At 45.8% G+C, this 21,330-nt stretch overlaps 3 protein-coding genes across 5 annotated transcripts in view; 1 reads left to right on the plus strand and 2 right to left on the minus strand.

Annotated features, from left to right (window-relative positions):
• The window catches only part of LOC106745938 (phytanoyl-CoA dioxygenase, peroxisomal-like), a 48,862-nt gene that overhangs the window by 3,202 nt on the left and 24,330 nt on the right, over positions 1-21,330 (plus strand). The window contains exon 1 of one of the 2 annotated variants that reach the window (XM_014621980.1): positions 5,291-5,693. The exons of the other annotated variant lie outside the window; for it this stretch is intronic. The gene's annotated coding sequence lies outside the window, so the exon portion shown is untranslated. Of the gene's footprint in view, positions 1-5,290; positions 5,694-21,330 lie in introns of those variants that run through there. 2 annotated transcript variants of the gene reach the window in all.
• On the minus strand, positions 447-9,286 carry LOC106745935 (gamma-glutamyltranspeptidase 1-like). 2 transcript variants are annotated; one of them, XM_014621975.1, is made up of 10 exons: positions 7,100-7,213; positions 6,817-7,007; positions 4,718-4,966; positions 3,665-3,888; positions 2,834-3,026; positions 2,530-2,730; positions 2,102-2,351; positions 1,785-1,978; positions 1,483-1,723; positions 447-920 (listed from the first exon to the last, which is right to left on the minus strand). In XM_014621975.1, exons 1-10 carry the CDS (start codon positions 7,124-7,126, stop codon positions 657-659), a joined length of 2,034 nt encoding a protein of 677 aa, XP_014477461.1. In that variant the 5' UTR covers positions 7,127-7,213; the 3' UTR covers positions 447-656. The 2 variants fall into 2 exon arrangements, with proteins under 2 accessions (XP_014477461.1, XP_014477462.1); XM_014621976.1 differs by lacking the exons at positions 6,817-7,007; positions 7,100-7,213 and adding an exon at positions 8,999-9,286.
• Positions 9,673-20,441, minus strand: LOC106745936. Its single transcript, XM_014621977.1, has 9 exons — positions 20,098-20,441; positions 18,404-18,600; positions 16,597-16,734; positions 15,750-16,056; positions 14,992-15,240; positions 14,209-14,434; positions 13,554-13,793; positions 12,281-12,555; positions 9,673-11,975 (listed from the first exon to the last, which is right to left on the minus strand). Exons 1-9 carry the CDS (start codon positions 20,197-20,199, stop codon positions 11,697-11,699), a joined length of 2,013 nt encoding a protein of 670 aa, XP_014477463.1. The 5' UTR covers positions 20,200-20,441; the 3' UTR covers positions 9,673-11,696.

A 21,330-nucleotide genomic window follows, 5' to 3' on the forward strand; every position in this document is an offset into this window, starting at 1 on the left:
GGGGGGGGGGGGGGCGGTATTGTGCTGCTGCAGGGGTGAAGCACCTGGCTGCATAATTGAAGGTGGGCTCGAAATAGGGGATAAATCGCGACGGTGCCGACGTCAAAGCTCTGAACCTATAAAAAGCGCGACTGGAAACGTTCCGACACGTGTACCACGCTCGATTGTTGTATAGTCGCGCGCTACGTTCTGAGAATTCACGCACCCTGCGAACCCCGATGTTCGAGAAGCGTGAAATTCATCGATTCTTGTGTGACTTGCTGTCCCTCTCTCTTTTTCCGTCTCTATGTATCGATTCATGCGCGTAGCTCCTGTCGGCAGTCGGAAGAAAAGCGACAAAGCTGGAAAACGCCTCGAAGGGGAGCGACGAAGTCGAGAAAATGCGGACATATTGTCGCCGGGAAGAATGCGATCGACGCAAGGATAACGCGTAAATCAGCCAGCCGGAAAGTTGTAAAAATTTTATTAAACAAGAGCAAACGATTCCTACGCGACGACCTTTCCAAAGCGAATGTCTCTCGCTGACGACGCAATGCACACGTCGGCGCGAGACGCGCAACTTCGTCGGTGAGGTCTGCTGCGATCAACGGAAAGTCGTGTTAAGATTGAGTCGAGCCGATGTGATTTGGGGGAGCTCGGCCGACGGAGACGACGGATCAATCGATCCCGTAAACGTCACCGCCTTTGCGGTAGTCAGCGTTCGCGAAGATCGTCGAATTTTCGTACAGAATCACGCAGGCCACGCTGCCCCGCGCCCTGTAGCGCTTCGTGACGTGTCCCAGCCGCTTCAAGCCGTCAATCACCTGCTTCAAGACACCGTACTCGTACTCCAGCTTCGGCGGGAACAGCTGATGGTGTATCCTCGCCGCGTCCACCGCCTCCTTGACCGTCTGTCCCATCCACAGGATTTTCGCCATCACCTGGAAATGAAGCGACCGCGTGTCTCGTGTCTCCGAAATAACCTTGGAATACCACACTCGTGCTGTTTCTACATAATGAAAGATACGAAGTCGGAATTGAAGAGGGAAGTAACTTTTGTTCTCCCTCTATGACTTCCCATGCGTTGCCGTTTGGTTTTGCGTGTGCTACACCTGTGCGTCATATCGTTGTTTCTGATATTTTCGAAAGTTATATCCTTTATCTTTGAACGATGACTCTTCCTTTTATGCAACACGGCTTTATAAGGAAACTGTAATTTTTTGAAGCAAACACCGGTTTTCGTGATTGAGAAATTTCTATTCGGGCTTTTACCTAAATTAACTTTCCTTTTCGAAACGTCGATCGTAATTGCAGTGACACGGGCGCGCTCCTGACATTCTGACGTTTAAATGAAGCATAAATACGATCAAAAGATATCCACTTCTCGAGGAATCATTAATTAGTTGAAAGTAGCTGCCGTACATTCAGTATGATGAAATCGGAGGGAAGGTGTGATTTTAGAATTAATAATAACAAGAGGAAGGAGTCGAAGCCGTTACGAACCTGGGATACCGCGGTCGTGATTTTCGTACCACCAGCGGCACCCACGACCATCTTGACGTCGCCGTAACGATCGACCAGGACGGACGGCACCATCGAGGACAACGGCTGCTTCTTGGGGGCGATGTAGTTGTTGGGACTGGGCGGCACGCCGAAGTAACTGAGCCTCGACGGGATGCCGAAATCGTTCATAGCGTTGTTCATGAGTACGCCGGTCCTCCGGCTGACCAGTCCGCTACCGAAGCTGCAAAATCGCAGGGAGAACGTGAGAAACAATCGGCGCGACGAAGCGAAAAGTCGCTTACTAGTAATTGATGCTGCTGGTGACCGACACGGCATCGCCGTTCTGCGCCAGCACCGACACGTGCGCAGTGCCGTGGTCTTCGAAACCGGCGCCGATTAACGAGCCGTAGTGTCGCGTGTCCTGCCACGTCCTGTCGTCGCTTATTTTCTCGCGCATCTGACGCGCGAAGCTCTTCGACGTGAGATTCTTCATTATCTGCGTGAAAGGAAAGAAAAAAACAAACAAGATACGGCGGTCGGGTCGAACAGGCAACAACATCTGAGAGTTAAGCCGTATATTTTATCATTGTCGATGAATTGACGGGTCAAGTGTGCTTACCTCGGTCATATCGACGAAATTTCTATCGCCCAGATTCGTCCTCAACGCGTACGCGTACTTGAATGTTTCTATCATTCTGTGATATGTGAGAATCGTCGCGTTGAAGTCAGCTATGCTAGCCGGCGAGAAGCCGTAATCGTCGAAGACGTTCAGGATGAACGAAAGCACCGCGCCGCTACCTGGCAGCCCCGTCGTGAAGAGATTCAAGCCGCCCGAAAGATTCGTCTGTATCGGTCGCTCCCATGAGACCCTGAGGAAAGAATGCGCTTGAGCGGCATACCGTAACGTCCGAAGAAGGACGCACAGTTGGTACTCTCGAAATTTGCTGAAGAGACACCTCATTCGAGACGAAAGTTTGCCCGGAGCTATCGTGAAGAAATTGGAACGACAAGGGTGAACGCACATATTTATAACAGAGAATAGATTACCTGTACTCATTGAGGTCCCTCATTGTTATGATGCCACCTTGCTCTCGCAGGTCGTCGACGAGAAGTCGTCCGATCGTGCCGTTGTAGAATTCCGTGGCGTTCTTCTCGGCGATAATTCGCAGCGTCTCGCAAAGTTTCTTGGGTTTAATGATGGATCCTGGTTTACGGAATTCGTTAGTTGTGGGATCGACAAACAATTCTCTAAAAGAATGAGAAGGATATTGCGTTCGACGATGTTACTACGCACACGGCACGAACGATTCACGAGTAATCTGACGCGTGCGATTATCCCGACGCCACGTACCTCAGAGTCGGATCGTTATAAATACTGTTCTTATTGTAGCCGAGGCTGTCATACTGCACCAACGTTAAGGTGTAGCCCTTCTCGCAGAGCTCGATACTCGGTTTGAACAAATCCATCCATGGCAATTTACCGAATCGTCGATGAGCCTCCCAGTAACCGGCCAATTCGCCGGGAACGGCGACTGCAAGCGCGCCTAATGGAGCAGACACATAAATGTTTTCGTCCGAATGAAATAATCGAGACATATCCCGAATCGAAATTTCGGTCCTTAGTTTATTTCGGCCCTTGGAAAATTTAAACCCTTAGTTCTACAATGCAGTAGAAGATAGCAATATATATATATATAGGTTCAATTCTAATCATATAATTTACTCCAACTTTGATTCTGATTGTCTTCAATTTCCTTTTGCTTTATTTTAGCAAGATAAGTTATTATTATTATTATTTCTACTTATTTACAGGAAATATCTCTTTTTGGTACAGCAGTTATAATTAATAATTTAATACATAATGAATTGTTCAAAATAGCATTAAAATAAAATCTGTTAAGAGTTCGAAAGAGAAATTAATAAATGCCGGTATTAGTCTGCAGGCCATCTAAGTAGGCGCTAATCATCCTTAATCTGTTAACTGGGTATGATGAAATATTTCGTCATACACGAACTGCTACTGCAATGGGCATGACGACATTTTTCGTCATGGAAATTTGTCGTAGTATTTTGAACGCAAAGAAAAAAAAATGTATTCCTCGGTTAACAGGTTAAGAGCGTCAGAGTAGTATCAAAATTTCGACCCTCGAGATTCTTGTGAAAAATTCGTGGGGATATTCACCGAAGGAAGACGCATTCGCAGGTTTGCCTTCGTACATTGTCGAATTCGCTGACAAAGGCGCGCGGTCCCTCGCGTTTAACACAAAAGCTCGGCGTGAGGATTTCTCGTAAATCGTCATCATAAATCCGCCGCCAAAGCCGAGGCTCTGCATGTTCACGAGTCCGTTGCATATTAGTGCAGCCAACGCGGCATCCACCGCCGAACCGTTCTGTTCTAGGATCGACCTGAAAAAGAAAAGAAGTCTGTTCCCGACGAGTCGTAAAAAGGGGGAAATTTATCGGCGCGAAGGGAAGCACGAGATTAAAGCTATCGATTTCCTTCGATTTTCCTGAGATACCTAAGATGTAGTGGGTGAAGAATGGACTTGTCCTTTGAAAATGTTGATTGGCTGAGCTCGTGAATGGAAGGGGATAGTCGTATTTCATAGTTAGGGCTTCTTTGTTGAGAAGTCTTAGACCAACGGGAAAATGTGGCGTGATCCAAGTTAACTGAGATAAAGGGATGAGAGAGTGGTGTGTATCGGTTCTCGACGCTGGGACACCCGGATGCAATAAATTTCTTCCCAGACGTTCTCGATGTTCCCTCACGTTTTTATAGCCAGGCAATAACCTAATATTTATGATATTTTCTAGCTGATATCTGATTTTCGGACGTCGTTAACGAAGCTCGGGAAATCCTCGCGGGTGACCGCGCGGAATTGCGTTCTTTGCCTCGGCTTCTCCGCGTACGGTTTTCCATTTCATGATTTGCGGAGTTTAACGGACACGTCTGCCGAGTCGAGTGCTGAAATTTAGAAAACAAAACACTTTTTCCACTCTCGAGTGATCGAAACGAAGTAACATTCCCTTAGCTTTCGTTTCTTTTCTCCCAAAATTTAAATTAAATTCTATTCCCTAGACCTTTCATTGCATGCGGCCTCTTGAATCGATCTCTCGATTCCTTTAGTCCGACTTTTTCAGTAAATCGATTCCGATTCAAGATCGATTGGAAAATCGATTTTTTCTAAAAGATCGCTCAAGTAATACGCAGGTCTCGCGTGGGTTTCGCACGTACTTGCCAATAACAGCACACGGCGCCCCATCCGCGCAAACCGCGCTCTGCCTGAAGGTTCTCAACTCGCTCCAGGACGGCGGCTGCGGGTTCTCCGGGTCGGGTGGCACCAAGAATTCGTTGTTCGGTGAATCCGAGCTGCGGCCGCAAATACACTGAACGCTGCCGATGCTAAAGCCAATGATCGCTCCGAACAGTAATGCTGCTATTGCAGCGATTACGAGTACCAACTGCCGCATGCGACATCGCGACCTGTGAGATAAGTTTTTATGTTCAATTGTCATCACGACTTAAGATTCTAATTTCATAATTATGCAGAATGTATAAATATGCAGGATGTTATCATATATCTCAAATTGTAACGCGATTTTCAAATCGATAAGCCTGATGTTTACCACAATGACTCTCAAGTAGATATTATATCGTATATGTTTCCGATGATAAGTATGCTTACCAGCGAATTATTTATAATTATTATAGGAAAATTATGAAACAAATTATTTCAATTACGTATTTTCAAAGGATTCACTTTTTTGTGGGGAATATGTAGGGAACATGTAGGGAATTTATATGTAATTTGATGTAACTTATAAGATAACCTATAAGTTAAAATAATTAACGTTTACTGTACATGATTGTGCATTTTTCTCCCTCTACTTATCGTGAAAAAAAAGATAACAGACGTCATATATCGTCAATGTGATTCTCAGCTAAAATGACTGGTCGATTGTTTACCGACAGTCACTCAGCGACCAACGCTGAACGAATGTGTTGACGTTCCGCTTCAGGAAATCACCATCTTACTCCTTTTAAAAAATTTCATCATATTGAACAGTCGCCAGTCTAACAAGTGAGTCAAGTGTGTAAGCTCGCGAGGAAATTTCTCATTCGGGACGAATTAAGGCGACGAATATTTGATCGAATCCCTAGATTCGCATATTCGACGAGGAATCGGTGCGATTCATCGGTGTAATTGCAGGTATATGATTTAACATTAACTAGATAAGTATAATCAGATACGAAGACTTTGCCTTCTTGTATTTTTAACCAGTTAAGTGTGTTTGACGACTATATCCGTCATGGAGATGTGGCAGAATCTTGTGTCATGACGACTATATCCGTCATGCGTAAAATTTTATACAATTTGATATTTAAATTGTAATTCTGGCGAAAACTAAATTATATTCGTAAATTTTAATATGGGTAAAATGTTTAGAGGTCAAGACGAAATGAAACAAACAAATGAAAATTATAAATAATTTGAGTTGGATTTATAACTTCCTGAGAGCTAACTCGCTTGATTATCGCGACACACACTGGTGGGCGCTTTGCAAAGAGATCGCCACAGTTAACTGGTTAATATGTATCGTAACTCTTTCTTTCTCTTTCTTTCTCCTCTGTCTCAGTCTATGAGCAAGATTTATAGCAAGTAAGAAAAAGAGACCAATTCGCCACCACATCTCTAGATGTCTTCGACAAATCAGCGTCCTATTATATTGTGTATCTCGTGCGATCTACTTTGCATGTTTTGTCCAAATGAAGGATTATCAACTAACTACGCATTTGACAAAACATGTCTATATCGATCACGTTAAAGATGTTAGACAATTTATCGAATGTTCGACAATTTATAAAATGTTAGACAATTTATTACAGATGTGTCTTCGCTTTGACAATCTAATGTGTTAAATAAGGTTATTAGTGTTCAAAATTATACGAAACAAACTAGGTGATTGTCATTATCTATTATACACACGAAAGGTAAAATTTCAATGCGATTATCCGTCTCGGAGACAATCTGCATTGAGCTTTCATCTCATTTGCAACTCTTAAAAAATTGTTATTTTCCGCTCTTTTAATTGTATATGAGCACCAATTCACCCGACCTTGAAGTATGAAATAAAAACCGACAATCTATGGTTCGTATTAGCTAATTTTATGCAATTTTATTCAACTTTTCGCTCTTCTCTTCCTCTCCAAAGTCCCTTTACATGTTCTTTTCATATCGACTAAACGCTATTAATACTAATGAGTGATAAAACAGACATTAGGCGTGACTTGAATGCCCGGCAGATATTACACAGACACATTTTGTCACTCACTTGTTTATCTGAAATTCTGCAAAAACTCGCTTTGAATCGCGAGAAGAGTGAGCACCGAGCAGCCAATCGGTGCCAACGTCTTCGGAGCCGAGGAACTTGTTCCTCCCATGGCCGTTGCACCGGCGTGCATCGTCCACGTTGGTGCACACCGAACTCGTACTGGACGAAGACGAGGAAGTCATGACTTTTCTCTACGGAGAAACTCCATTCATTATCACAACAAAAGGGATCTCTATCTACCGAGATTTCCTGGCTGCATTGATTTCCGACCACTTCGACTCACTTGGTAAACATGCCCGTTTCTCATCATCTACGAACGCACTTCCTCGTGTGAGCTTCCTCGACGAGCGCGGGCCGAGAAATCCCACGCCATTTCGGCGACCGTTACGTTCTATGTGGAATATGGTGCACGGATTTTGACTATCAAGGTAACGTCGGACCTCTCGGGCCTCAGCCTGAGTTAAAAGGGATGTACACTCGAAAACGTAGTCGCCAGCGTTATTTACGAGCGCACAGACTAGATACGAAGGAATGAGGCGAATGAGCGTCGTGTGAACGCAGGGAGAACTACACTTGCACAGCCCGATACTCAAACTCGGTCGGAAGACATGCCCGTTGGAACGCTGAGTATCTCCAACGAGTTCAAACGGAGCGGAATTGCACAACGCAGCGCATACTGGAAAATCCATCAGCTGAGCGAGTGAATCGATGCGAGTCTGCGCGATGAGTCTAATGCTCGACGGGCAGGACCGTAGCCACAGAATCAACGAGAACATCTCCGCGAGTTCAGAACTCGAGGAGAGCCCGACCGAAAATTCCTTTCTCGAGGAACATATATGGGATATCCGTGTGAAGCTATGAACCATCTCTCCACGGCGTGCTTACGCTCGATGAATAGCTATTCTTTTGAAACGTTGACTTCTCTTGATTGCACAGAAGATCAATCTGAATTATCAAAGACGGGATAAGTAAATGTGATTCGAGACGCATGCAGCGCATTTATGCATCTCTTATCACTTTTATTGCCCTCCCCCTCTCTCGCTCGCTCTTTCCCCTACCCTCCCTTCCTATCTCTTCTTACTTCGTTCCATTATCCCCCTCCTCTCTCCGCTACACTCACTTCCTTCCTCCTTCCTTCCTTTGTCTCTTTTTCTTTCTTTTCTCTTCCTCTCTATCTTACGTAACGACGAGTTTTTAAATACACTTTTATCACAATACACCAATCATACTTTATACGTTACTTAGTAAGATGGTGTGTGTCCCGGCCAGCTATGACCATCAAGGCGTTCAACCGTACTTGATATTTAACGCTTAACCGACGGGCGTTGACACGTCCCAACTCTGATCTACAGCAGGTAACCGAAAATGTGCACGAATTAAAGAACTCTTCTATCGAATCATTTAATCAACAGGTGATCCTCCCGTTCAAGCTGTTTGATATTTCGGCTCCGAAGCGAAACATGATCTTGAACTTCAATCATTATTATGACATACACATGGTATTTGACAAAGAAAATTTAGCTCATAATACGACAACGTGGGCCATCACTGGTGGTTCATATGACATGGACAAGTGACGTAAACAAATTAGTCCGACATGGCACGCGTCAAAGATGTAAATACGCGCTCGAATAGGTCTTTCTTAAAGCATAAATGAAGAAGCATCTTATGGAATACCAATCGGCGATATTCGTGTATTTTACGAGATGTCTTCTGTTCTTCAATGATATGCAAACTTTCACAAAATAGGCACCGCGCTTTCTATCATTCGCGCATAGTCGAAAAACACAGTTTTTCGCACAGTTTTTCGAAAAATACAGCTTTTCGCACAGTTTTTCGCGCGGTAAAAAATATTGTGTTAAAATAGTCCACTGAAATCACAACTGAAACAACAACATATGTTGACAAGATGTTAATTTAACATTATATTTGTGCACTTTTTAAATTAATAATCGTGCGCTTTTCAACCGATTCCCCATGTTGAAGGTAATAAAATTTCAGTTGACCGTTTTTAACCCAAAATGTTTTACCGTGTAAACGTCCCGTCGATCAAGTGTTGAGAAACATAGCTCTTCTGACTCGCACGTTGCCAACAATACGATTCAGCAGCGAGAGAATGGGAAGAATCGCATAGTGTGAATGCCGGCGCACCGGACTGCATTAATTGCACGCGCGCTCGTACCTTCGTTCCTCCTGTTCCTCGAATGTGAACGTTAAACAGCACTTCTCGGCCATCCTTCCGACCAGAGCGCGTAAACTTCAGCTCACGCGACGGGGGACTGTGTTCCGCACTTCACAACCGAGCGCACTTTCCACGTGGCCGCGCGCAAATACACGTTTTCCGCCAAATTTCCGTCGGCCGGCGAATTCAATCGAATCGCTATCTCGCGCAATTTCGGCGCGCACACGAGCGAAAAAAATCCTCCAGAAATTTCAGATCGTCCGAGAAACCGGTAGACACGAATTTATTCATGGAGGATACGCGACGACGAAAGGCCGCCGAAGTCGGCCGCTGCTGGACGTTGAATGATGTACCGCCGGCTCCGCCGTATACCACGATGTAGGAACGTGACGGAGGGATCACGAAAGAAGAAAGGAAGCGTGTAAAACACGTTTTGGTAATAGCATCGTCGTGGAAGGGGCGCCTATCTTCGGGCATATCTAACGATCCTTATTTACATTTGAAATGATGTCTTCCCGAACTCCAGAACGCTTTCAAAAGTGAGACGCAAAAGTGGCCTGTTGAGAAATGTTCGCGTACTCTCGAAAAAATATCAGCAAAATACGATTGTGTCGCACGGCATCACGAATCTTTTTTCCACGAGGAAGATAATTTCTCTTTTTATTGCACTAACTTCGTACACTCAGACATCGCTTTTTTTTTTATGTCGCAACTCTTGATAATATTATTAACATTGATACAACACCCGCCCCCGACAAAGTTCCTGAAGCTTCGTCGTCATCGTCAACGACAACGATCGCGAAGGACACGCAATTATTATCATCAATAGCAGCCGAGCTGCACCTCGTACGGTCCTAATTGACGAATGAATAAGCAGCTCGGTTTCTCTCTTCCTCTCTCTCTCTCTCTCTCTCTCTCTATCTCTCTCTCTCTCTCTCTCTCATGGCTAAGCGATTCTATCATATTCGAGAATTATACATGGACGTCATGACATACGCATGGAAACGATTAACGGTCTCGTGCGTACGATAATAAAGTGTCGCATCGGCGTTGTAACGATATATATTTAACAACGATATTATATAAATTAAATATACGATGAGAGACACGCGCACGTACGCACGTATACGCACGCACACAGATCCGTACTCACGCGACGCTAAAGCAAGCGTCGATTACAACTCGACGATTCCTGCGAAATCTGTCACTATAATAACTGATACATTATAATACCTAAATCATATCGGTGGAATCATAAATATAAACTAAGTATACACGAATCGCGGAATGACTAGAGTTCAACAGTCATTCACAAGTATATCAACGTCTTAAACAGAGTTAAGAAGTAACATCGTCGCCGTTACAAATTACAGTTCTCCAGCGACGACCTGTCATGTTGCGCATTCGTTACGGCGACGAGAGTCACTTCTTCTGCAAAGTAACCTTCCCAACATTGGCCGACAGAACGAAGCGCGCGAATACCGACTCTTCCAGCAATTGTACTCTAACAACGTTCTCAGCGCAACGAAGGTATTCCTGCCGTAGCATGATAATCGCGAAACGACCAAATAACGTCGAGATATCTGATTAAACATCTGATTGGTACGCACAAATATGCCCTACGCGAGCTTTGGAGCGTCAATTCCAACGGCTACGTGTGTAACGCTACATCGTTTAATTGCTGCTCTCTCACCTGCGCCATCTATATCGCTAATGAGTATACGCGCATAAACGTCGGTCGCGAGAGAGCCATGGAGTTTACGTCGAGAAATGCAATACGGTTAACTACTGAGCGAAACTTGACTACAGACAAACGCGTGAGATTGACTGATTCATCCGTAAACGGGTGGGAAAACTCCGCGGCGCGGAACGTCCGAACATTCCGCGGAGTTGCCACCTTTGATTCGATTGTTGTTACCGCTTTCTGTCGAAAGAACTTTCCCGAGTGTCCGACTTCCAATGTTCTGCCACGCCACGAGTTTCCGCAACTCGTCTCGGTAAATTAAGGACGAATCGAAACTTTCCTTTGCGTAACGAGTTCTCGCGAATTCGTCGTCGGCGCGAGCCGCTTCAAGCGGCGACGATCGCCGGTAATTCATTGCCGTTCTCATTCCACGAGGGTTGTTGGGACAAGCGAGCAAACTCGTCGAAAGATTAACTCGTCGGCGGTGTGTTAATTATTAATCGGTTTCTCCATCTTTTCCTGCGGGGGACGCTTTAGGCGCCACGCGCGACGTGTGTTGCAGAGTAAAAGTACAAAAATATAATTTCAGGATATGTCGATATATATATATATATATATATAAATATATATATATATTGAGACGTCAAGCATAAAGAATACGCCGAATTCACGTTTACCTCGAATTCTACATCCCGGAGGGCGCGAGAAAGAATCCAAGTCGTGTCCCGTTGGTACGAAACGCTCTTACGGACCGTTCGGGTGCTTCTCTCGCTCCGCTCTCTCGATGTCGATACACACGCGAGTTATGAAAATAATTTGCATGCAATTGACCAGAGTCGACTGTTTGTTTACGCGAACTCATCGGGTGTGTGCGCCACGAGGGGTGTCCTGCTCGCCTACATATTTCCCTGTTAACGTTGTGAATATCAGTGTTGCTTAAGTACGGCGGCGAAATCTCATTTTATCCGGGACACGAGCGGATTAGCCAAAGGAAAATACGCTTAGGAGGCGAGCTTAAGAGGAGGTGAGGAGGGGCCTCAGCTGTGCGGTTTCTTCCCGGTCCTCGGGAACTTCGGGTTCGTGATTGCCGGAACCGCCCTTCGATTTGCGCCGCGGCAATCTCGGCTCACCCGCCGATCTCCCGAGATCGTCGTCCTCGTCGTTCCTCTCGGTTATCGCCTTGGTTTCGATCTCTTCAACGCTGCTCCAACTGCTGTCGCTCTCGCTGTATTCCCTCTTCTTCATGTTGCCGTTCACCTTCTCTTTCTCCCTGCCGCTCTGTCCGTTACTTTCCTGAAACGTAACGTTACAGTTGTATCCATTTTAACGTTAGAATTATATAAAATATTCTACATTTTATCGGAGAACAATTCAATTCGCTTATCTAGAACAAGTAAGTCGAAATTTTCATTTTTAGCGTTTTAATTTCACGTTCTTCATCGAAGTACTGAACACTTACTGGAATTCAGAACATATTAGCTGAGCAAATTTCATGTTCACGACGAGCTTATAGTATACTTGCGGATATATAAACTTATGGAGTACTTAAAATAAGTAATATTCCCTTGAATGCGGTAGATATTTATCTATGTACTTACTATGATGAAGGACTTGAGCAGCGTGGTGGTCGTAGTCGTGGCCGTGGTATCCGTGGTGTCGCTGCTCTCGCTGTTGTTGTTCGGCCTGATCACGGTGGACAAGGCGCCTTCCTCCAGGTTCTTGCCGCGTACATACCGCCGCGACGACGACCAGCCGTCCGTGCTCTTCGCGTTGCCCTTCACGTATTTCGGTGGCACGCCGGTGGTCCACACGCTGGCATCGCTGCTGCCCGTGCTGCTCTCGCTGCCGGTGCTACAGTGCCTCCATCGGCGTTCTGTGCACGCGCGCGGAAAACTTCGTGAAACAAAGTCGGACGCGAATTTCCCTACGACGGGACTTGCGACGATACGCTACCGGATTGATACCATGCCGATGTAGTTCCTCTTATCCTTACCCCCCCCAGCGAGAAAATCGTATTTATACATACACATGAGGAGGAAGAATGAGAGACTCGCGCGAAGAAAGTGGAAGTAACGTTACCGGTATTACCTCTACGCCATTTCCACCTCCGTCGCGCGTCGGCTCCCGCGTGACCCTTTTCTCTCTATCGATTTGCACACGCAAAGAAATAACTCAATACTATCGGCTGATTCTCAGTTGCCGATTCGTGCGCCGTTAAATAGGCTACCCGTATTCCCGTCATTGCGGAGAGCAGGCTATCATAGATACGCATTTTCACTGCGAGGCAATAATCTATGAGCTGAAATGAAAATGCGCATTAGCACGAGCAGCTAAAGAAGTGGCAGCCGTTCCTGCGTATCTTATCGTACACGTGTGCTGAGGCACCTTTTGCTTCTGGCAGATCATATTTCTCGCTCTCGTGTCACCGAACGGCTGATGAATTGAGCTCCGATAGCAACGACTACGTCAATTATCTCTCTCTCTCTCCCCCTCTCTCTCTCTGTCGCGAAGGAACATCTTGGGCCTGTATCGATAATCGTTACTTGAAATTTCTCTCAAGCGAGACACTCAATTCAGAATCAGACACGGGCTTTTTAAGATGAATCCAAGTTACCAATAAACCAATTCAACCGGCAATACTTCACGCGAGGCTAGTTTCAAGCCATGATCATTACGAACCTCAGCTGCCACGGCTGCTACATCTTAACTCCTTCTGCTAACTCTTCTTCGTAAAAATATCCAAACATCGTGACGTAAGGCGCGTTGTCTTTCTCTCTATTTCGACAATTCTAAATCCGAGACTTCGCGTCGGACGATGATCGAAGCGAACGCATCTAGCACTACGAATGTTGAATATAGTCTGAGACGTACTTTCGCAGGGCGGCGGATTCGTATTGGAGACGAAGGGTTTCCTTAAGAGCGGACTACCTCCGTCCTGGCTCTCCTCGCTGTACGCGCGCGTTATGAGAATCCTCGGACTCCGCCTCGGAGTCTCGCACATTGCTATGGAGCATCCCGCGTCCAAATCCGCCCCGATAAAGTCGCTCCGATAATGAGGACCCATCAGACTGGCGGCGCTCGCACTCGCCCTCACCAGTTTGCTCGGCTCGCCTTCGCGCGTCATGATGAAAGGATGACGCTCATATCAGTGTCGAAACGTTTATCCGTCAACGAATCAAAGCGGTCTTTCAACAATATCAGTCATTTTACAGTAAAAAGGCCCGCGCGCGCTCGAAAGCGTAAAGGACTCGACGGGAGAGAATTGAACGGCCCTTCGAAAAGATCAGTCAATTCGCTAAAGGTCCTTACTTTTAAGACGTTCTCTGGGACTTAAAGGACTCCGTTCGTGCACGACGAGAAAGAGAATCGATCTTGCAAAACTATCAGTCATTTCGCCGAGGATCCAAAGGTCCCTCGCTTAAGACGTTCTCTAAGACGTAAATGACTCTGCTCGAGTACACAGATGGGAAAGTTACATCGCGCTGCGGAATAGTATCGGCGCGAAAATCGCATAAACCTCGCGTACCTGATTCGGTGGCCGGCACTCGGAGGGTGTTGCACGAGGCGGCGGGCTGCAATCTGCCGCGGTGGAACCCGAGATTATTGCTTCCGAAACCGCTTCTGCACGAGCCGAGCGCCAATAACGCCTCGCTGAGCCTCCGTTGCAAAGGTGGGAAAGGGAAGAAGGAAGCGTTTCCGCTGCCGGAAGGCCGCCTGGAGCCCGCGACGCTGGGCGTCCTCGCCTGTATCTCCTGGCAACACGATCCGTCGAGCGCGAGAACGTGGCACGATAACGACGGCAATGATAATCGTAAATTTCGTAAACCGCCGTAATATAGTATGTCACCGAGCGCCATTTAAGGCAGTTGGTCCACAGAGTGCCACAGTTTTCAGCGGCCATTTAAGGGGCTTCTTAATATAAACATAAGTTTATTCTTTCACTAAGAAAAACGCCTTTCTTTAATATTATTTAACTATTAAAATATTAAATATTAATTTTGAGCGAAATTAAGATAAATACGATATTATATTAGTCTTTAATATCACAATAATTTTTCATTATAAATGTGGTTAGAGAAATGAAAAATAGAATTGACAAATAGGACATTAATTCCCCAAGGAATACGTATGAAAAGTGTCATCCTTGGTTGCGGATATTTCAACTTCCGAATGATCAACTTCTTTCCCGAATTTTACAGACGTGTAGAGAGTATTTCCATGAATATGCAGCTAAAATTCAGAAGAACTCCTCCAGAAAGTAGTTCGACGGACCAATTACCTTATAGCCGCATTTTTTCGCCGGACTAACCTGCTGCAGCTCCGATTTGGTAGCCTTCTTCCGCCAGTAGTTCTGTACGGATCGTCGCAGGGTTTGCGATTTCAAGCCGTAGAGGAGGCAGTTGATGGGCGGTGAGCACGCGAGGAAGAATGAAGCTAAGGAGGCGAGCTTGGGGTGTGCGTGGAGACAGTGCTGGTTAGCGGCGCTGCAAGCCTCCCAGAGAACAAGTCCACAGTACGGAAAGTAGAGCAGGTACAGGGAGCCGACCAGTTGCATCACCTGGAAAGTCGTGCCGGCGACGTTGATGAGACTGTCGAACTTTTTGCCGCCGCGACGCCGGCGAATATCGATCGCTATGCGAAGCTATTTATCTTCATAAACGACGAACAAAAGAGCAGCCGTCAATATCGAAGCGACCGATTATATATATATCTCTGCAAGATGTCGGGTCAACTTCTAGAATAGAAACTCAATTGCGGTCCATAAACACGAAAGACGAACGAGCCCGCGAGTGTGGAAGTTTCGTCGGGCGATCGTAAATCGCCGATGCCTGCCGGCGCGGCGCTTCTATCGATTTGACTTGCTAACTCGAATTCAATTACAAATCGGGCTTTAACTACGGACTCGCTTGCTTAGCCCGATTAGTCTGGTTAAATCGAGCGACGCGACGAATCAATCCGTCCGATTGTTTTGCCCGGGGAAGGAAACGTCAAGTTGCTCTACCGTCACGATTCGGACGTCCGAGGTGTTTTCGCCAGATAATAATTGGCAGATTCGTTTTCACTCACCGTGCTGGCGGCGCTGTGAAATCGCGGCGGTCCGCCGGCCGAAGGTGCGGTGACGGTCGGCACAAAGAACGGGTTGCGTTGATGGGTGATGGTCACCTGGGCGCTCAGGGTGACCTCGTAGATCGCGCTGGCGATACGATGCCGATGGTAACGCGCTATGCCCAATACGCGTAAATTGCAGACCGTCACGAGGACGGCCGGCAGGCCCAAGCCGAGGATGGCGTAAACGGCGTCGTAGAGCGCCGCGGCCGAGCCCCAAGTGTCGTTCCCGAAATCTGGGGCGCAGCAACCCAGTTCTGGACTATACCTGATCGATGTAGGATGGTGAAAGCAACGAAAGAGGAGGAACTTTGCGAAAAGTCTCCCGGCCGCTGCCAAGGACGACCGCCGAGGACGATCGATCATTCGCGCGCGACGTCATTTCGCGAGATTCAGGCGATTTTTAATGCCTTCCATATCGAACTCACCGGAGCCGAATGAGAAAAGTCTCATTAAAACGAATAGTTTACGCGTGTTATTACGGCTCGACTCGGCCAACGTGCCGCTGACGAAGTTTCCATTCTTCGAATGAGAATTCTTTCGGGCGCGCTCCGAGATGAAGAAGTAAGGCGGTGCGGGAATTGTCTTGCGACGTGGCTCTTTACTCAATGCGAGACGAGTTGCGCGAAAAGCAGAGGGAGGAAGCGAGAAATAGAGAACCCGAGGCAAATCGAATCTCCTTTATTACGCGAGGAGACGCAGTAATTTCGAGAGAGAGAGAGAGAGAGAATACGTAGGACATAAGCAACGTTACAAAATGCTGCACGGGCCCGTTAGTAGTGGTTAATGGTGTAACATGTATACGAACTTATAAGGCGGCACCAGACCCGAGAATGGCGGCAAGCAGAGAAGCAGAGCACCTGTCCAAGAAGCAGCCAGTCCAACGGCCACGCGACGCGGAGAGACCAAAGCGGCGTAATGCAGCGGTGCGGCAATCGCGTAATACCTGCATAGAGCAATTGCACGACATGGTTGGTGGGAATCTAATCATCGTATTTCTCGGTGTAAAATCTCAAGACGAATGAAAACATCCCCCCCCCTCCCCGCTCTGAGTGGCAAGAGTAAATTAATATCTCACGAGTAATAAGGCATATCTCAGTCGATCGGGCAAATTCGTGAACGTCAGACGCACTTCTCAATCTTGCAGAAAAGTCTTCGCTCGGCAATTCGATTTATAGGAGTGAAAATACCGCCGCTTAGAATCGCAAGAATGAATTAATATCTCACGAGTAATAAGGAATATCTCAGTCGACCAGGTAAATTCGTGGCGGTGGGGAACGTCGGATCCAATTTTCAATATTGTGTAGAAAACAGCGGCAATACGAAAGTAGAGAATTCGACCTGTGTAAGGGCCGCACGAATTTCCAACTGACTCGACTTGGTTTTACGAGTAAAAGAAAGATAATCGCTAACGGAACGCGCACACAATTCTTTTTGAATCTCGTCCAAGATCATCCTCCGGCGAGATGTTCCTTTGCAACCGGCACAATCCAGCGATTCATAATGCGTCCGGAAACGCGCCCTAAAACTATCGGCGCGGGTTTGCGAAGAGGATAAGCAACAAGTAGAAATGGGACAGTGTGATTCTAGGTTACAGACTATATCGAACGGGCGTCTCGTATCATCTGACAGCTACGGTGATACTGTTTGAGTCTGCGGAATCATTATTGACACCCTACATCGGAAATATTGTTGCCTTTTGTGCCGAGTGAAACCGACGCCTCGCTCGCGCCGCTCCATACGTCACGCGTCATACATCGAGATTGAATTCGATTTTTATCGGGAAGCTCCTGTAAGAGGAAGTCTTTCGATCTTTCACGGCTTCTCGTCCTCAATTTACTCGGACAATATCGACGTTCTTTCCCCATCTTAAGTATAAAATGCGCTACTTAACGGCGTTTTCACGCGGCAGAAAATAGTAGTCGGCGCCTCTGTATGTGTTTCGGGTAAGCCGAAGTCGAAGTTTCGCTCGTACGTATGAACTTTCGATTTGACAACATGGTAGAAGTTAAGACAGCGAAATAGATTTCAATTCTAATAATATAATTTTCTCCTACTTTGATCCCGATGGTGTCTTAGGTTTATCGTTTTAACTTCAAAATAGATTATTCGAGATAGCATTAAAATTAAATCTGCAGAATCTAAAGGTTGAAGAGAGAAATTAATAAATGTCATTGTTGTTAAAATGGATTTTTATTAGTCTGCCACCCAGGTAGCCGCAGACTATCTTGAAAAGCGTCGAAGTAGCATTTAAATTCCGACTCGGAGTCGTGCGGGAATATTTTTATCTTAAGACTTTTGTCGCTGCAACTATTTTTGTTTGATTGATTGATTCGAATAAATGAAAAGTTCGGACAATTTTACAAATGTGCTATCGCTAATGTCACCGAATATCTTTTTAATTGAATGTTTAACGAAAAAATTTCTCGCATGCGTTTTCTCGCTTCTGACGTCATCAGATAAGGATAGTTGCAACAAAGAACCGGAAATTTTGCCTGGTCCTTCTTATGTTAAACTTATATAATGCTATTCATACGAGATTATGCTAATGACGGAGATATAAATTATAAATAATATCGTGTATAATTACGAGCGTGCGTATATATCAATCTTACCTATCGCAATTTAATCCGGTCACAGTCCAAAGAGCAACGGGATGTAAAAGTGCTAAAAAGAACCCGTGAAGGACACACCACGTGCCAGCTACGGGCCACGGACCGGTAGTAAAAATCAGTAATATCAGACACACCGCTGCTTCCACAGCGCCCAAGTGAATTAGTAGCAAGGTGTTCGCTGTTTGCTGCTGCTGCGTCTGCGAACATAGCAGGCGATTCGTCGACTTCGCCGGTTTGTCGCTCTTACTTTCACGTTATCGGGATGCTTTCTTCGCCACGTTTTAATAACCGGCGGAATTTTGCAATTTAAATTTTTGATGGCCCAAGTAACAACCGCAATCTCGCGCCGCAACACCCGCTGGAGTCGTGCCATTTAAGACGTTGAATTACACAGGAGCCGTTCGCGTTTTAACGACGTTGGGAATTTTGAAGGACGTGAGTAAAAGGTCAGACTTTTTAGTAAAAAAAAAGACGACGATAGTTCGCGCTTCCCTCGTGGGTCGTAAACAAATAGTCCGGGTGAATAAACGAGATCTTTGCCGTTAATATTCTGGGTATTTCGTTTTACCGAAGAATTCGCCTTCATTTTGCTTTCATTTTAATATCGCTGAGTTCGCGACTGAAGTATTAGGAAACGTTAAGGTAAAAGTACCAATACCGGGACATGCGTCTAATCATCCAAGAGTGGAAAAAGATGTTTCCAAATCTCGGCATTAACTCACCAGACGTGTCCGTTAAACTTCACAAATCATGAAATTGGAAAGCGTACACGGAGAATCCGGGACAAATAACGCAATTCGCAGTCACCCCTGAGTACTTTCCGAACCTCGTTAACGAAAATCACGCATTAGCTAGAAAATGCTGGAAATATTACATTATCGCTTAGCTATAAAAACGTAAGAGAACGTAAGAGAACGTAAGAACGTCTGGAAAAAAATGATTGTATCTACGTGTCCCAGCGTCGGCAACCGACACGCACTACTCTTACCGTATCTCTTAAACCTGGACGCCATTTTTATTCCTCCATTTGCGATTTCAACTAATCAACATTATTAAGACAAGGTAATAATTTTCCATTCACTATTTTAATTCTGAAAGAAAACTATTCTTAGTGTGAATTTTTCATTAAACGAAACAATATTAATGAATAAGCAGACCAAGAATCGATTCGCTATTGAAAGAATCGATTCATACGAAATTCGAATAGGAAAAAATCGACTAAAAGATCAATTTTTGGAGAGAAAACAGATAGATTTTCTGAAAATTGAATCGAGATCGCCTATCATTAATATATATGTATATTTTATGCTGAAAGTTTAAATGTTCCTGTATTTAAAGACTAAAATAATAAGGATGTCCAGATTTATGTCCGAATATTGGTACTCTCTTTCTCTCTCTCTTTTACTTTAATTCCCGCCCGAAAAGGCACGATCCGTATAGACATACAAATATACACGTATATTTGTTTCAAGCACGCGCAATTGCGACGATTATTAAAATCACACGACTCTAACCTTTCAGTTTTTCGAATATGTGTTACGTAAAAAAAATCCCGATCTTGGGCGTGCGTCACGTCGCTCTGACAAAGCACAAACCAACGCGAGAGATGATATACGATAAAAACGGTGCGATAAAAAGAGGAACGACGAGTGTCACACAAATACGTATGTTTGTATCTACTTGTTACTGTTCACCTGTTTACCAAGACAGAGAACGATGAGGAGAACGCAACCGTTGAGAAGGAGGCCCACAGTTGAGACGAGGATGACCGGTACGCCGAAGGCCCAAGGGCCCATTCCTTCTCCTCCCGCGTGTTTTGTATCTTTTCTTTTTGGCTTGGATGTTTCTTCTCGGAGAAAAGTAGCGAGCCGTTCAAGTGAATCGCTCGACCTTGTCGGGCCTTCGGATCCTCGCTTGCATAATCACGATCGTGACTGAAAAAGCCAACAGACGCTCTTGAAACGATACTTTTCATGCTTTAACAATACTTCGGTGATACTTTCAATGAGAGAATAATTCGCTCGAGAGATATTCCGACGCACATTCGTCTGTTGTGAAAGCGTGTGTAATGCATTTTTCAAATTACTCATGTTAACACGTTTCCTGGCACGTATATTGTTTTGACTGAACTCGATCTCCGTGCTGATATTTTTGTCATTAAGAGACAGAAAGTACGGTAAGATAATTTGCTTCATCATCTAATCGTATTCTGTTATCATGGTTGTAACTCTTTTAAAGCCACGAGCCGGTTTTAATACACACGGTACATAATAATGAGTTTTAGTTCTCATGATCCGATTTCAAAACGACACTGAAACGACATTGCGCTTTTTGCTGTAACAAAAATGTTAGGAATTTAAGTGACGGAAAATGCCGGAGGCTGAAACAAAACAAGTAACAACATTTTATGAGGATCGCCTCAACGAACCGTGTCTGTATTGTGACGTGGCGACTCGGAGCGCCCGTCCCAAGGGCGAAGGCCCTACCGTAGGGCGAGTGGCGTGCTCATACGAGCGCGCCGAATTAACGTTATTAGTTTTTTCTTGTTTGTACTCTTTTTGGAGTTAGCGGAGACCGCGGGCGCGCGGTAGCGGTAGAGGCGATAGAGTGTACACCCCGCTCCGAAGGGCGGCGTGAAGAGGAAGGAGCGTCGACCGCCGGGCGGAGGACCACGCCGTCCTCTGCTCTGAGATGACCGACGAGGGGCCGCTGCCGACACCACCGGGGCTATCCCTTCGACCCCTCGACGACGGTAGGGCCGGCGGGCCGAGGTCGCGCTTAAGATCACGGAGCCCGGAGCCGCGGAACCGCGCCGGGATAGACCGGCGGTAGAGCGGCGGGCTCGGAGGCGACTCGGGCACCGCCGGCAAAGATTCGGCTGCCGAAAAGGAAGGGGGAAGAGGTAGCAGCTCTCGTTACGGAATTGG

This window comes from Dinoponera quadriceps, unplaced genomic scaffold, assembly GCF_001313825.1.
Source record: "Dinoponera quadriceps isolate SergipeBrazil2010 unplaced genomic scaffold, ASM131382v1 scaffold1872, whole genome shotgun sequence".
In the NCBI taxonomy this organism is placed as follows: domain Eukaryota; kingdom Metazoa; phylum Arthropoda; class Insecta; order Hymenoptera; family Formicidae; genus Dinoponera; species Dinoponera quadriceps.